General features: G+C 37.6%; 1 protein-coding gene across 13 annotated transcripts in view; it reads left to right on the top strand.

Moving 5' to 3' along the window:
• The window catches only part of abi1a (abl-interactor 1a), a 56252-nt gene that overhangs the window by 2454 nt on the left and 36812 nt on the right, over window positions 1–16986 (top strand). For all 13 annotated transcript variants that reach the window (XM_032551704.1, XM_032551703.1, XM_032551708.1 and 10 more), the window contains exon 2: window positions 12633–12800. In XM_032551704.1, the coding sequence (XP_032407595.1) occupies window positions 12633–12800 (168 nt within the window). The remainder of the gene's footprint in view (window positions 1–12632; window positions 12801–16986) is intronic.

Raw genomic sequence — 16986 nt, 5'->3', positions numbered from 1 at the left:
ATGGTGACCGATCCATTCCTTACCGGACAACAACCAAAACAGTTTTGTTTTCTCATGAGCCCAATGTGGGAGATTTCCTTGTTGTGGAATCACCGCATCTGACTGAAACATGAAACCAAGACGTTGCAATCTGAATTTCCCACAATTATGACACAACTCTGGGAGAACTGGGTCTGGTTTGACTCTTTGTTGGGAGTGTTGGTAACTGTCACGCTTAATGTTTAACAGGAAGTGTTATCTTGTACTTTGTGCTGCTCAAATAATCTGTTGATTTCCCACGTGTTGTGTTAACAATTTCTTTCCTGACTGTGTTACTTAAAGTTTAATGTTTTTAAATCACTTATCAGATATGCAAAAATCTGAAAGGCTTTTGTAGTTCTTCTTTGCATGTTTAATTGTTAAAAAAAGTGAAGTCTCATGTTCAAGAGCGATCTGCTTTAAGTAAACATACAAAATTACAATGTGTAAAACAAAGTAAGTCATGAAAATCAATCTAATCATCTTAACAAAATGGAATAAAATAAACAAAAACACCAATAAAACATTTATAGCAGGAATAGTCATGTAATTATGTTTTCTCTATTGACCTTGGAACATGTCTAAAAGTTTTTAGTTCAATTAAACTGCACAGTTTTAGGTATGTATTCTAAGTATATGGAGCATTGTTGCAGAAAAAGAGAAAACACCTTTGTTTCCAAGTTTTGCACGTCTGTTTACGTAGAATACACAAATACAATATTACAATAGGTTAATCTTACACATCAAAATTGTTGAAATAAAAGAAAAAAATGTCTAAATTGTGCAAATATTATCAGAACATGGGGGAAAATACTAAGTAATTGTTTTAACCCTCCTGTAGTCCGCATGAACTTTTTACCCTGTGCACCTGCGCTTTTACGTTTTGTTTTTGTTTTCTTTTTTCTACGTGACCGGAAATCTTTTTTTCTTTCATGGCACCATGAACTCGTTGACATAAATGGACATTAAAAAATAAAAGTCTGGTAGTTTGTAGTAGAAACCTTTCAAATAGTGATCCAAAAGTTATGATTAAAAGGTTCAGTGGACAAAAATTCTCCTCCTTTTCTTTAGAAAACCTGTGGTGTGAGTGATTTTTGTTTAAACAGAAAACAAAACACTGCCGATGTTTAAAGGCCAGTGTGGTGAGGTTTGATTGCTTTCACAGCAACAGGGGGAAGTAAGAAACCATAAAATACTACGAAGCTGTCGTCATAAACCTGCACATCTCTGTAAATAATCGACTTTTTTTGTAATAGTTTATTTTAGAGCTGGCACAGAGAGTCAGAGGCTGGTTTTGTTTCTTGTTTCTGTAAAAGTCACTACTTTGATGCGGCTATGGTTTTGGTCCATTAATAGAAACCCTGATCTCCCCTGACAGCCACAGTCAGAGCTGAAAAATGTGGCAGAAAATCATTGTAGCTAAGTGCAGAACAGCAGGGTGGGGGATCGTGTTGCCGCTGATGTAAAATTAGCTCCAACTTTTAATGCAAAAATTCTCGATCTGAGTGCTGACGCTCAAAAAGAAGCAGTATTTGAAGCGTTTTGTGTGTCAGAATGAGCCCTCGCTCTTCTAACTCTACACTGCAGATCTACATGTCTCGTCTCGTTAAGCACTCCTCCCTCCTGCGTTCCCAGCCCTTCTTCTCTCGCTCTGCGTTCCTGTCACGGAGGCCGTGCTTGAGCTGCAGCATTCAGGAGGCTTTCACACCTGACAGTCCGGTAGATTCGGTTCAATCAGAGACCAAAATGTGCCAAACGATCTACACCATTGAAAAACTTGTTCAATCCCTCGCCCATGGTGTCCGCGGATCCATAAGTCTGAAATTCATGCACCAAAAATTAAGGCTGTAAAATGTCTTACATACATTAAAAATAAAATTAACATGGGCTTTAAATGGTTAATTACAATTCTTAAATTTAATTTTGGCAAGGCTATTTGATCATATATTCTATTTTTTTTTCTGTCTCACAGGTATTATAACTTTATTCGCGAAATAATATAACTTAATACTCATATTGTTAAGACTTTATTCTTGTACAATTTCTCAAAATATTGACTTCATTATCCTACTATTATGACTATATTCTCATTATGTTGACTTTATTCTCAATGTTATGACTTTATTCTCAAATTATTACAACTCCTTGTATTATTTTGACTTTTTTCTCATACAAATTCTTCCAATTCTATGACTTTACTATAGTAATACGAATTTAGTCTCAAAATATTGTGACTTTATTTCCAATATTACAACTTCTCATATTCCACATCTTCTTGTAACATTATGACTTTATTCTCGTATTTTTATGACTTTTCTTGTAATTTTCGTGTTTAGTTTTTTGTTTTGTCTTTTCTTAGTGTGGCCCCTATAGTCCGTCATACTGTCAGGCAAAAGGTTGAGTCACAAGCAGACATTTTCATTGCTTTCTGTGGCTCACTTCTAACACTTGCTAGCATTCTAGCTTTTTTTGCATTTATAATGAGTAAGTTCAAATTCATCGCCAGTTGGCTGGACGAAGTATGTTTCTATAGAGATGTAAGTTTTAAATTTCATTCATAATGGCCTTAAAAACTGTTAAAAATCAGTTGTGGAATTTCTCTTTTGTCTTTGGTAAAAGACCCGCAGCCATTTCTCCCACTAGCTCTAGACTCTTGCGGGGGTTTTTTTGGTTATATTTACCCAGAATGCCCTGTGTTTTAGTCCGCTTCCTGATTTTTTTTAGCGATCTCCGGTCCGATTGGCATCTACATTTGCAGAGTTCACTTTTTAGACCAGAGTTTGGGTTTTTGGATCGATTACGCATTCCCATCTCCCCAAACGAACCAAACTTTCTAGATAAACGGACTGGAGTTTGATTAAAGCGGACTAATTGGTGTGAACACCAACTTTCTCCACTGAATATAGGTTTCAGACTGCATGTGATAGACGTATGACACACAGACTGGTCAGAGTGATGTTTCCTGTTTGGTTCTCTTGAAATGCCTTCTGTCTTTGTCAGGAAGTGGGGTAATAATAGAGACAGATACCCAGCCAGCCAGCTTTAAGACTCTTGTGCATGGATTTTCTGATCAGGATTTTATTATAAATAGTTTCCTGTTTGTGTCAGACATGTGTGTGTCATATTTTTGGAGAGTGTGTGGTTTAACCTCTGTGACAAAGACGAACAGACTGCATGCAAAGTGGCCACCTGGCTGCGTTGGTAGGACAAACCGAGGACTTGTGCTCCTATTCAAAACGTTTTTAATGAATTACTGTGAAACTATTTTAACCAACTTCTTGACACCATGTTTCTACCTCTTGCCATCTTTCCCACTTTTTGTCCTTCATTGAGTCCTACATCCTTTACCCCCTTCTTTAAATTCTTATGCTTCAATCCTTTTCTTTCTTTCCTTCAATACTTTCTTATTTTACACCTTAGTAGTTTGTTTTTTTTATTTCTAGCTCTAAAATCTCAGCAGTTTGTCTGATGTGGTTACAATGTTTTGCAGACAGTAGATGGTAAGGTAGGAATGGGGAAATGGAAGTGTGATGTAGTAACCAGAATGTCATAAGTCTGACTTTGCTGAAGCAGCAGAATGCTCATGAGGTTTCTGTTTTTACACATTATATCATTGGTGAAGATCTTATTTAAATAAAAAGAAATCATTTTTACGTACAGATGTTTATTCCTGTTTGAGGTGGTTCTAAAACGAGTTTAAATTCACTGTCTAATTTCTCTGATTTACACAAGATCACAATTAGACAAAAGTGCTCAAATTACCACTAATATCTGGTTAATGTCCATCTCTAGTTATAGAGGCTCGGCTGTCATTGTTGCTGGTTTGGTAAAGTTCACTTAAGTGCTTGGTTTCCTGGCACTTGCATCACTTTTAGTCCAGACATTTTCAATACGACCATCCCTGAAGCTTGATGTTTGCCTGCTTTACCAAAACGAACCAGTTTTGGTGCTCATTTGGGATAACTGCTCTAAAATCCTACTATCGCCATCTGTTATAGTTTTTACTGTATGTCTGAAATCCTCATTTTGACTTTTCCAAGCTTACAGTGAAACCCCACCTATTAGCGGTTCAGTTTCTGTGGATTTTTCTGTGGAACGTATTTCGCAGTTGTTCGTAGAACATTTACATATTTATGGAGTGGCGAAACCTGAAACTGCTGCTGTGCAAGTTACTCTGCAGGTTGTTGCTAGGTAACCAAAGAATGAGAGTTGCTTGGTAACCAATGAGTGAGGCAGTTAGTTGATGCCACCAATTTTGCTTAGTTAGCTGGGAGAGGTTGGGCAGCTATCCTCTGCCTATAACTCCCAGAATGCTGTGCAGGTTTTAGATTGGAGTTAAGTGAAATGATTGAATATTCCATCAAATAATTTATATATTGATATTGATATGCGTCTATTGTGATATACGCTGTTGTCGATTTATTGTCCAGCCCTGATATTGGATTCAAAATTAAACATACTTTCTTGATCCCAAAGGACACGCAAGTGATAAAAGCAAAGCAACCGTTGTTTAGTACTGTGGTTTCCTAGCTACAAACTAATTTACAAACCCAGTCCTTGGCTGGAAATTTCAAAAGACAGCAAAATAGTTTCAAAATGCTAGTCTGATTTATCGGCTGCTGATGTTACAGGCTATACCTGTTTGGTTCTGGTTTCCCACTGTAATTAATACTGTTTTTTTTAACTTGTCTGAGCGTGATTAATGTGTATTTCTTTAGTTTTTCTGCTCATCTTGTTTGCCATTAGCTTTTTTTTGTCCTTCCTCCATCTCTTTCCGCAATGTGGACTGTTTTTATTGTGCCCTGCGGCTCTCTGCTGACCATTCAGACCCATCCGTCCTTTCAGCTGACCAGAGTTAGTTTGGTCCAAGCTGAATTGTGGAACTAAGTTGTGACCTAAATGGTTCAGTGTTAATCAGCAGAGAGAAAATCCTTAATAAAATGCACAGTTCTATGTTTAATGGCTGCTTTCTTTCTTGTTGAACCAATTACTGAGTCATTTGGTTGGGGTTAATGAGCTTGCTCCATGTCCAAATGTCCCCTTTGTGTCCTTGTTGACACATTTTTAATGGCGTCAGGTTGATCTGGACCTTATGGCCTTTCTCTGAGCCACCATCTGCCTTGCTGAGGCGGGTCCGAGAACAGACTCCTGAGTTGGCGTGTCACATTCAGGACAAGGTTGAACTGAAGTCGCTTAATCTTCAGAGTAACTTTTCTCTACCTCACCCCCTCAGGCAGATTGTGTGGGTGTCCACATTCCCACAGTGTGAGGTAGGGATGATGTGTGGCTTTTATTTCCGCCTCTGTGCTTCAGGGAGCGTTGGTCCAGGGACAGCTCTGCTACGTTTAAATGTTCAGGGAAAAGCATGCAAAGTAAACCTATAGCAAATAAGTGATAGTTATAAATCCTAACAAAAAAAAAAGAATAGGAAGGTGGGTCAGGTTCATCAAAAAATTAACATAGAAATGATGTTAAAATAAAATAGATACAGTAGATGTCAAATAAAATTGGATACACTTAAATCTTTTCCTACTTGAAAATACATTTTTAAAGCAAAATAGTTATACTGTTATAATGGTAACAGCTGTGATGATAATAGTTGTTATAATTAACATGCTTTCCATTTTGCAACAAAATTTTGAATAATGCACATTTTCCAAATTTCTGAAACTAATCAGGGGATACATAAATTTCAAAAGCTGAGTAACATCACAGTCAGATTTTTTTTCTTGATCAAATTGTTTAGAAAAATCTATATTTATGAATTTATAAAAATATATAAGCATTTTTTAGTGTCTGAAAATTTGCTATAAAAATTTTATGTATTATTATTTATATGGTTGTTTTATTCGAAATAAGAATGACTAAGCAAGGTGAATGACATCAACTAACTCACTCACTCTTTGGTTACCTAGCAACTTACTCACTCCTTGGTTACCTAGCAACAGGTTGTTGAGTAACTTGCGCATCAGCGGTTTCAAGTTTCTCCACTGTTCCTCATAACTGCTTAAAAGTAAAAAACAAACAAAAAAAAAAAACGGCGACATGAAATAAAAACTGTGGATAAAACAAGAAAGGTCACACCAACTGTTTGGTAATTTTTCAAATATTTAAAACAAAGAAACAATCAATTATCTATCGACTGATATGAAACACTTACATAGTGATGTGTTTTTCAGCTGTACTTTTACTGGAGGATTGAGTCTTTCAAGGACTGGAAGAGGAAATGACAGTTCCTTGGTTTAAGGGGAAATTGTTCATTATTTTGTAAAGATTGTCTTGAAAATCTTTGCATAAATCCAAAGCGACAAATTAAAACAATTTAGTTCCTTACAGCAGAACAATAAATTAGAAAGGAGGGAAAAAAATAACAAGTAAAAGGCTGAGTTCATTGGCAGATAAAATATTCACTCTGGCTGAAAAACTTATTGTGTTATAAGTGTTTCATATCAGTTGATAACGATAGTTATTGATTTGTTTTATGTATCTGAAATACTAAAAACATTACCATGGCATTATTGTTTATTTTAAAGCAGTTATGAGGCACAATGGCCGAACCTTAAACTGCTGCTGCGCCACTTACTCAACAGGTTGTTGCTAGGTAACCAAAGAATGAGAGAGTTGCTAGGTAACCAAAGAATGAGAGAGTCGAGAGTCTTTTCTCTGCCTACATTTCCCAAATGCTGTACGATCCTGGCTCAGAGTTCAGTGAATATTCGATAAATTGAATATTCTATCAGATGTATTATCTATTGATATTGATCACATGTCTATTGTAATGTGTATTGTTATTGATTTATTGTCCAGATATTCTCTGGTAGTTCACCCTTCAGTTTTCTAGAGGTAGATGATCACTAACAGGCTTGTCCAACACTTAGCCATCTCCTAAACACGTCTGTCTTGTAATCTCATTACATGGCTTCACCTCACAACCTGGCGGATGGGGGAATATTTGACATCCTTGTCGATAAAGCGGCTATCTGCTCACTTATCCCCCCACCACCCGCCCTTTCAGTCGGGATCGATGGCTCACGTGGCGCTCCGCGACCTTTCAGCCTTACATCTCTTCTGACTCTTCTTCTGTCTGTAATCTCAGCAGAAGGATTCCTCAACGGCGCTGGGAAGTTTTTATTTGATCAACATGTTGCAGAATTCCAGACATTCCTGGACCTTTTTGTGTTTCTGAGTGCAGCTCCCTTTGGAGAAATAGGAGCGCGTGAATGTGTTCAACATCTGTGCAAATCCAGGCCCAGATCAACAGCAGAAACGTGAAGTTTTTTTATTGCGAAATGTTCCGACATGTTTGACCGTTCTGGGCAGACTCATGGATTATTTTTCACATATTTTCTCACATTAAATCAACAAAGTTAGCTGTGTTTGGTTGAGATTTTATGTGATGGATATAAAGTAGTTCATCATTGTGAACTGGAAGGAAAAATAGGATTTTTGAGTTGTTTGTAAATAAAATAAAAAAATGAAAGTGTTTGCTTATTCAGCTTTCCAGAGTCAGATTTTTATTTATTTTTGTCTATTTTTTTGCTGAAAAGCTTAAGCTTAATCAAATTAAAAAGTACGCTATTGATCCCAAAGTGAAATTAAATAAGAATTAATATAATTAAAGAAATTAAATAAGTCAGATTGAATGGAGAGCCTCTCTAAACTAGAGCTGCCACTAATTATTAATAATTTACTCTGATCATTGAGTGATAGATTTTTCATTGAACCACTTAAGCTTATTTATACAATATACACATACATTAAAAGATGCAAATAAACAAATAATTCACTTCTGTTTTAAATAAGAAAATAAACATTAATTTGATCATTTGTAGCAAAACTAGTAATGGCATTAAACTTAAAACTCAGCCCTTTCTGCTGATCTTGTTTTTTTAGATGAACAGATTCATAATTGGATAGTAAAAGGTGGGTAATATAATATTTTTATTTTATTTTTTACAACATTTGAACCAGGTGAAGACAAATTTATACAAGTTAAGGAATTGTAGAAAATGATTAGTTTTCTTTTCCATCAATGCAAAATTTTTTGTTCACTTTCGGCTTAATTACTTAATTAATTAATGTGAGTGTTTAGTTTAATCAAATGGTCTTTTTTTGCATCTATATCCTCCCGTTAACGACTAATTTATCACTAAATTAGTTGACGATTATTTCCATAATCGATTATTCACGATTAATCGGGTTAATTGTTGCAGCCTTATGCTAAACCTAAATTTTCATCATTGGCACATATTTTCAATTGGATTCAGCTCTGGACTTTGACTGGGACAGCTCCAGTCCTCATGAGTCTGGCACACTTTTAAGGTTTTTATTTGCAAAGAATAAAGATCAGATTTACATTGAGTTTTATTGTAGCACAAGAAAATGTGGAGAATACAAACGTATATGTAGGTTTTTGCTTGAGTGTTTTCATATTTCTGCTCCTTCTTGGCCGTTGAACTCGTCCTCCAGTCTCCGTCCAACAGGTCGGTCCTGACTGGAAAGCATTGTCTTTAAAAACATGGCTGCACATCTGTGATTTTTATCTCGCCAAACTGGATTGATGACAGCTGGCGGTGGCTGCCGCTCCCTTTCATTTCGCTGTACTTCATTAGCCAATGGATTTTTGAGAAACTTTTCATTCTCCCACGCCGCGTTTTACTGCTAGCTGTTTTCATGCAGTTGTTTGGTTGTCTCGCTTTAGCTCCCAGCTACATGCTTCCTGTGCATTGCATTCCTCTACACACTTCCACTGCTTCCTGGATACTATGTAGCCTCTCTTGCTCTGTCATTACCCGGCTCTGAAATATGAGATAAAGTGCCGCAGGAGCACCGAAGCTCTCCAAAGTTCACCTCATTCTCTGCCTCTCTTGTGTTGCTTTTGGCTCTGATCAACACACACTTTGTTTTGTTTTTCTTAGCAGATGTCTCATTCCGCGCTCTGACTGATTTGCTTCACTCCTGACATCGTCCTGTCGAGATGCAAAGCTGGTTAGTCAGGGGATTTGTGCACAGAGTGGCGAATAGGCAACTAAGAAACAATCAAGTGTCGCATCTGTCCACAGTTGACCCTGCTTCACATTTCCAAAACCAGATTAGAGCAGGAATACAAAAATGCATGTCTGCTTCTGTTTTTATTTGGGTTGCAGCTTCAGATTTATTACAGAACCTTAGATATTGTCTTCCAGGGTTTCACCCAGAAAACTTGATGAGCCCGGTGGAATGGGGCGAACTTTCACTTTCCACATGCTAACTGGATTTGGAGTGTTTTCACACTCGATAGTCCGGTAGACTGGGTTTGATTTGGGACAAAAAATGCAACATTTGTTACATTTTCAGCTGCTGTGGTTCGCGTTTACACTGCAATGTGTCAAATGAACTAAACATGGGGTGTCAAACTCCAGTCCTCAAGGGTCGCTCTGCTGCATCACCTGAATAGAATAATTAGGTCATTAGCAAGGCTCTGGAGAACTTATCTGCACAAGAAGGAGGTAATTAAGCCGTTTCATTCCAGTGTTTTGTACCTGTGGCACATCTAAAAACTGCAGAACACCGGCCCTTGAGGACTGGAGTTTGACACCTGTGAACTAAACCCTTTGAAAAACCTGTTCCCCCTCCTCGCCTGTGGTGGCGCTGCACCAAGAACTACAAAAGAAAGTGACACAAAAACCTCTGGAGAAGACACTAAGCGCAACTTCCTTCTTCACAAAAAGTTAACAAAAATGGAGAAGCGTCAGATTTTACCAATTGGAGGAATTAGAGAAATACCACAACCCATTTCTGCTGCTAGCACTTGATTTGAATGTGTATTTTGGTTGTATTTACCCAGAATGCCCTGCGCTATAGACCACTTCCTGCTTTTGCAGCGGTCTCTGGTCCGCTTGGCGTTCAAACTCCTCCAGAGTTTACTTCAACCAAACAGAGACTGAGGTTTTCAGGTGGACCAGTGTTTATTTTTATTTTTTTTTTTCTATTTTCAGTTTGATTACACATTCACACCTCCCCAAATGAAGATGTGAACTGGACTTTCTAAAAGAAATACATGGTACAATAAATCAGTGCCAGTTCAAACCACAATCACAATAAAAGAAGATACAGTTAAACACCAAAAGCCCTTTCAAATAGATGTGGAAGTTTGGGGTTTTTTGCAATTTCTCTAAGGAAATCTAATGTGCATTCACAGTCCTGGAATATCATATAAAGTATTAACACTTAGAAAATCAAATAAACATGACAATTTTTTATTTTTTCAGCTTCAAGTCTTTATATGTTTAACCCCTTTTCATAGAGAGGTGATTGTTTCTGCAATATAAAAAGATCTGTAATCTTGATTGAACCAAATAAACATGACCTCAGTGAACCGTTCAGGAAATCTGCTCCTGTCACCAGCTTAGATATTCCCACCCGGATTTAGCTTTGTTTTGTCGTCTTAATCTGCTCCCATCCAGCTGTTACAGCATCTAGTGGCAGCAGTAGGTGTGTGCATGTAGATTATGTGATTTTGACATGATGAGGAATCTCCTCTCCTTTCTAAAGTTATTGCTCAACACGTCTGGTTCCCACCAAAAGGTCGCGGTCAGCTCTCCAATCTACGGATTGATTCTGGATTGGTGGCTGAATCATTAACGACTCCGGTTGTTTTCTTCTTTTCCCCCTCTCTTTTCCTCATGACCAAATGTTCCTTTTCTTCCCATTCTGCCCCCTAACCACCACCACTACTAGCTCTAGTAATCTGCTCTTCAGCCTCTGCTGGAACCGCCCACCTCCTGCTTCAGCAGCCTCTTATCAAAGCCCAGTGTTCCCCCTCCAGGCACGGCTTTTTGGACTGAGTGAGCAGCAGAGGACCGGCTACAAAGAGATCAAACGTCACTGCGCAGTTGGAGCCTGGCTTTTAGCTTTCGTCCAGTTCAAAGAAAGATTTCTCAAAATTCTCACCACGCACTACTGTACACTGTTGTCGCTTTAATTTTAGATAGTGGAAATACTTGATGCTTGAAATGACACCTCACACCACTTTGTTTCTGTTGTATTTTTGCCTTATTTTACCTCTGAAGTATATTTTGTAAGCTAGCTCACCATCCGTTAGCTTATCTGTTACTGAATGCTATATTGGCTTCTTGCTAATATAAATGTTTCACAAACTTTTCTTGAATTTCTTAAAAATCTTTTTTGGCTTTTTAAACATGTAGCAGCTAAATTGTCAGCATGTCCAGCAAGCTAATTAATTTAGCTTGCGGAATAGCTGCTAGCATAAGAAACTAGCATAAGTTCCAGTGTGATATTTGTAGGATTTATTTTGTCCTAGCAAATAGTGTGCTGACAGCTAGCATGTTTAATTAGAATGCTGCTAGCTTTTATCTTGTGCTAAATTGTTGTTTTACAAAATAATGAGATTTTCAGAATAATATGTTTCATCTTTTTTTTTTTTTTTTGAAGCAGCATTCAGCTTCTATGCACCACACATCTAGAAAAAACATTCGGAAAATTGTAAAACAGCCGAAACACTGACTTCCTTTAAATCTATACTGAAAACCCACCTGTTTAGAGTTACTTCTGTACCGTCATAAGTGAAACACTCGAGATAAAATTTGATTGATTTAAAAAATACGGGGCTGCAAATGTCAGGGTGGTGTTGGTCAAATGTCAGACCCATCCCGTATTTGGAACTGGTGCACTCTGGAACTGAAGGGGGCGCTATTTCCCGTAGCAGTATCTCACTTTTTTTTTCTTTTGAAGTCTTTAATTCAGGTAGTTGTTGAAGTATTTTAAATGTGAAGCACAAAATGTTTACAATTTACTGTTAAAAAGCTGGTAAAAAAATCATTTTTAGTTTTGCTGCTGCTAGCGTACTTTTCTTGTACGCTAACCTGGCCTTTCACTTAAGAATTAACATTTTAGCGTGAAATGTCTTTTTTTCTTTCTCTCTTTTTATAATACAATTCAAACTGAAAAATACTTTATTGTTCCCAAAGGGAAAGTAAATATAATATTTGTTTCTTTTTTTGTTAAATATATTGTTTTGCTCACTATTCTGTGAGCTAAGTTGTTTTAAGATGCTGCTAGTGTACATTTACTATGTTTGGCCTCATCTGAAATAATTTGCATTTCAAAAGAAGATCATCCTATAATTAATAACGTCTTTGAGCTTGAAAATTTTCCAGATGTTAATTTAAAAACAGATGTGTTTTTCTTTTTGTTTTGTTGGAAACATGATGGATGGCTAACAATCTGACGGCTAGCCATGCTAGGCTTTTATTTCTTTGTTTTAATCCTTTCCTTTTGGCTTTTTATAACTACAACTTGCTACTTTTTGAAGCGCATTTTAAAGACAAAACAAATATTAAGCTTGGTCTCTATTCTGGAAAATGTTACTGGATTGGATGTAAAGTTCGGTTGAACATTTGCAGAATGTTTTATCTAAATGCCTTCAAAAGAAGAGTGGCATGTGTGGAATGAGAGGCTGAGAGACAGCTGCATGCCTTTTCTGAACTGCTGATCTCATGTGGCTGCAAAACCACATACAAGCTCCAAGATGAGATGGTGTTGTAATAACATTAGGAGCAAATTGGTTTATTTTCCCTCTCTTTAACTAACACTTTGTCATGTTTTTGTGTCAGGCCCAGGACAAGAGGAAAGCCCTGGAGGAGACCAAAGCCTACACCACCCAGTCCCTGGCCAGCGTGGCCTACCAGATCAATGCCTTAGCCAACAACGTCCTGCAGCTGCTGGACATCCAGGCCTCGCAGCTGCGCCGCATGGAGTCCTCCATCAACCACATCTCTCAGGTCAGAAAACGCATTGCAGGCCAAACAGCTGGGCGTTTGGGTTTTACCACTTCTCACACAGACGATGCTGTTTTTAAAATGGCCGTCTGAATGAGACACGGTTCCGCTGACTGCTGTCGTTTCTCATTGAGGTCTGTCTGGCGTTGTAATTATCGTAGAGGAAATTGTGGTCTCTTTCTTTTTCTGGCACTGAGATTTTTAATATTCTACAGCTCTAAAAGATATTCATTTACGATAATCAGGCATTTAGTGTGCAGCTGTAGAATTATATGTATTGACTCTGAACTGTAGTCCATTGACTAAAATTGCCTGAATTTGAGGATTTAGGTTTTTTATCTTTCTTGGTTCATTCAGTCAGATCATCAGGCGATTTATGATGAAGGGTTGCAAACACCAAAGACATGACCCAATTAGAGATGATATTAATGTCTGTATTGGTTCTGATATTGAAAAAAAATTCTAGATTTGGTACCAATCCATAAGGGTGGATCTATTCAGTCTAATTCTATACTCCATTTTTTATTTTACATTACATTTAGAAGTTCTAATTGCAATTTTGAAAACATTTAAAAGGAGGTTTATTGTTGAAAACTATTGTTTTTGTCATTTTCTTTACTATTAATTTCACATTGGCTGACTGAAGAGTTTAAAGTTGTTTTTACATTTTTGACCAACTTGTGAAGCTATTGGCATATTTAAATGTGCTGTAATGGTTTTTATAAACAGGAAACTTTTTAAGTCAATTTAGCACTGTTTTTTTTTTTTTTTTTATATTGGTTGAGACTAAACCTCCGATATCTGTTTTGGTATCGCAAAAGAAAAAAGTGAATTGGTGCATCACTGCACACGTTGATCAGAAATTTCTGATCCATTTTAATTGAACTGCAGTTTGTTTGTCTTGAAAATCTGGTTCATTTGGGGAGGTGTGAATGCTAAGCGAACTGAAAACCCCCCAAAAGCAAGAAGGGAACGTCAGCACAGAGCATTGTGGGTAAATGGAACCAAAACAAACACTAGCAGGAAAAATGTCTTGGTTTTTTGTTGTTTGTTTTTTCAAGGCTAAAGAGAAATCCTATAACCGTTTAAATCTGATGCTGCTCTATTTTTGTTTACATTTTGTGAAGATGGACGTCGCGCTCAGTGTCTTCTTCTGTTGTTTCGTTCAGTAGTTCTCGGTACAGCGCCACCACAGGCGAGGAGGAGAACAGATTTTTCAAAAGGTTTGGTTTGTTTGACACAATGCGGTGTGGAAGAGAGCTGAAGTAGCTGAAAATGTAACAAATGTTGCAATTTTGGATCAAGGTCACCATAAGGTCATGCTTAACCATGCTGCTTGATCCGCATTGGGGTAAAGACAGTTTTAACAGGAGAACTCCCAGCTTAGTTTACATTCTTGGACTTTTGTCTCTGCTGGCTCACATGAATAGGAAATTCCTTTGCTATATTTAAACCCAGTCTTGTGTCCTTTATGGTTCTTGTAAAGTATTAAATATAAACTCATAGTATCTCACCGGGTCAACTGAAGGTTTTCTTTAGCAGCTAGTGTCTCTCATTAGCTAGAGTGAAAACTTGTTTTTTCTCCACCTTGTTTCAATTTGTTTGTTTCTGGATGAGCCCAGTCTGAGTTCTCCGTTTGTTTCAAAGATGGCGGCCAGGCTGTGAGATTTACAGGATGTGGGGGTGCTACAACTCTGAAGTGGATCATTATTTAGTTTCCTTTTTACTGCTCATGGAAATTAAATTAGCGGAAAGGCTCAAAGCCAGGGTTGCAGTGCTTCCTGAAGCTCTTAGTTTTTGTGTAATCAGCTGAATTAAAAATAAATGACCAGAACTAGAATTTACCATTGTGTTTTTCTGTCAAACATGACAAATTTTTCGCGGAAAACTATTTGCAGATTTTTTTTTTTGTAGTTCTTATCTAAGATGTTCTAAAGAAAATGCAGCTTTGAAAGCTGAAATACTTTCAGCTTTAGTAGTGCCAAGAAAGTTTCTGCTGTGTTTTTTAATGAATATTAAGGTGTAATTTGTGTTTGAACTCTTAAAATAGTTACAGGCATTTTTGAGGACGTTTCAAGTATTTGTAGATTTTATCTATTCACAAGAGGTTGTATAAATACCAAGGTAAGTTGGTTATCTTAAGATGTTAGCCAAGACAAACGTGGGCTGCTGAATTTAGAGATGTTGATAGTTACTACCTCCAGTAATGTTAAAATGCTAAATATGATTTAAAATTCACCTTTTTTATCTTTTAAATCCTGTTGTATAGCAACTCCTCTCACTGACAGTAGATAGACTTTATCTAGCCAACTGTCAGTCCGTCCAACTATCTGCCCAACTGTCCATTTTTCCATCCATCCATCCATCCATCCATCCATCCATCCATCCATCCATCCATCCATCCATCCATCCATCCATCCATCCATCCATCCGTCCATCCGTCCATCCATCCGTTGGATCGACCCAACTGTCCATCTTTTTGTCTGTCCATTCACTGAACCTTCTATCAGTCCATCCATAAATCCAACTGTTCATCCGTCTGTCCATCCGTCTGTCTTTCCCTCAATAGTCTTCTGTTTTATCAGCTTCCTGAAACTCTTACATTGAGTCGCCTTCACTCAGTAGCAGCATCCACCTTATTACAGCAACCTGCTGGTGCGTGGTTCCTGTCTGTCCGTTCTTTATCATCCATATTTAGGTCCACAAGCAAATGTGTCGATTATTCATCAATTTTTCTGTCAATCTAATTATCAGTCTATTTATCCATTTGTATATCCTCCTATTTGTTGTTCATCCATAGGTCATCGGTTTGTCATGGTAATTATGTTTGACACAGTGTGATGAACAGATTTTGATTTTTCTGATATCATATTTGGAAAGAGAATCCACACATTTACACCCATAGTTGCAGTGCAAAGCATGCTTGCAGACGCATCATCAGCTGCCTGCCTACATGATTTGAGGTGTTAGTTTTGTTGCCACCTTCCCTCCTGTTGTCACCCCTCAGAGTCTCTGCAGCTCTGAGGCAGGAAGTGATGCGAGCTGCATGGCGCGGCCAGCGGGGCTTCCACCTTGCGCTGTGTGTGAAGTGGCTGCTAAGAGGCTGCGAACAGGGAGCTCTTTGTCGCGCTCTGGATGGAGAGGGAAGACGGGATGTTTGGTGTTTGAACAGTGGGTTCCCCATTTCCTGCTGCCTCTCTCACCTCATTTGTGTTCAGAAAAAGTCAAACCCACAGACGTGCTGCCATCCATGACCAGCTTTCGTCTGTTGGTGATCAAATAATGAGCTGCTGAGATTCAGCTAGTCAAAAATAAAACTATTGAAGTTTGGGTCGGGTTTAATCTTTTGTTTATTTTACTCCTTGGTACCAAAGTGTTAATATGATGCTTTTTGACCCAAACTGTCACTTTGGGGAGACGGAAAATGAGATTTTATGGTACAGGAACAAACAAGAACCACCAAAACCAAAGCTGATCGTAAACTCCAGGCTCCGATCCCAGTGATTTGTAAATGAGTAGGAAAACTTTTTAAATTTTTAAAATGTAGATAATTTGCATTTTTGCATTAAAAGGCAACAGATGATTTATAATGTATGAACAATAAAAATGGTGCAGAAAAACAGAATAGACTTCCTTGTCTTTTCTTTCTTACTTTCCTTTTTCATGTCTTTCCATCCCTCCTTTTTTCATGTCTTTCCTTCCTTCCTTGTGTCTTTGTTCCTTCCATCCTAATCTTCTTTTCTCGTCTTCCCTTCATTCGTTCCTTTCTTCTTTTCTTTCTTTCCTTTCTTCCGTTCCTTCTTTCATTTTTCATGTCCTTCCATCCCTCCTTTTCTCGTCTTTCCTCCATTTGCTCCTTTTCATTCCCCTGTTTATTCTTTTCGCGTGCATTTTCTTTTTCCCGTCCTTCTTTCCTTGCTTTCTTCCATTCTTCCTCATGTCTTTCTTTCTTTCCTTCCTTCTTTCCTTTTTTCCATCCTTCTTTCCTTTCTTCTTGTCTTTCCTTTATTTGTTCATTTGTTCCTTCCTTTCCTCTTTCCTCATGTCCTTGCTTCCTTTACAGTCTCACAGTCTTGTTTCTTATTTTTCGTGTTACTTCCTTCTTTCTTTCCTTCCTTCCTCGATCATTTCCTATCTGCCTCAGTAACATTTCATAGTTTAGATTTTAAAATGTGGAAGTTTTTATGTT

The sequence above is a fragment of the Xiphophorus hellerii genome, chromosome 21, assembly GCF_003331165.1.
Source record: "Xiphophorus hellerii strain 12219 chromosome 21, Xiphophorus_hellerii-4.1, whole genome shotgun sequence".
NCBI classification, from domain to species: Eukaryota; Metazoa; Chordata; class Actinopteri; order Cyprinodontiformes; family Poeciliidae; genus Xiphophorus; species Xiphophorus hellerii.
Note: the sequence above shows the minus strand (reverse complement) of the source record. Positions and strands in the feature narration are given on the sequence as shown.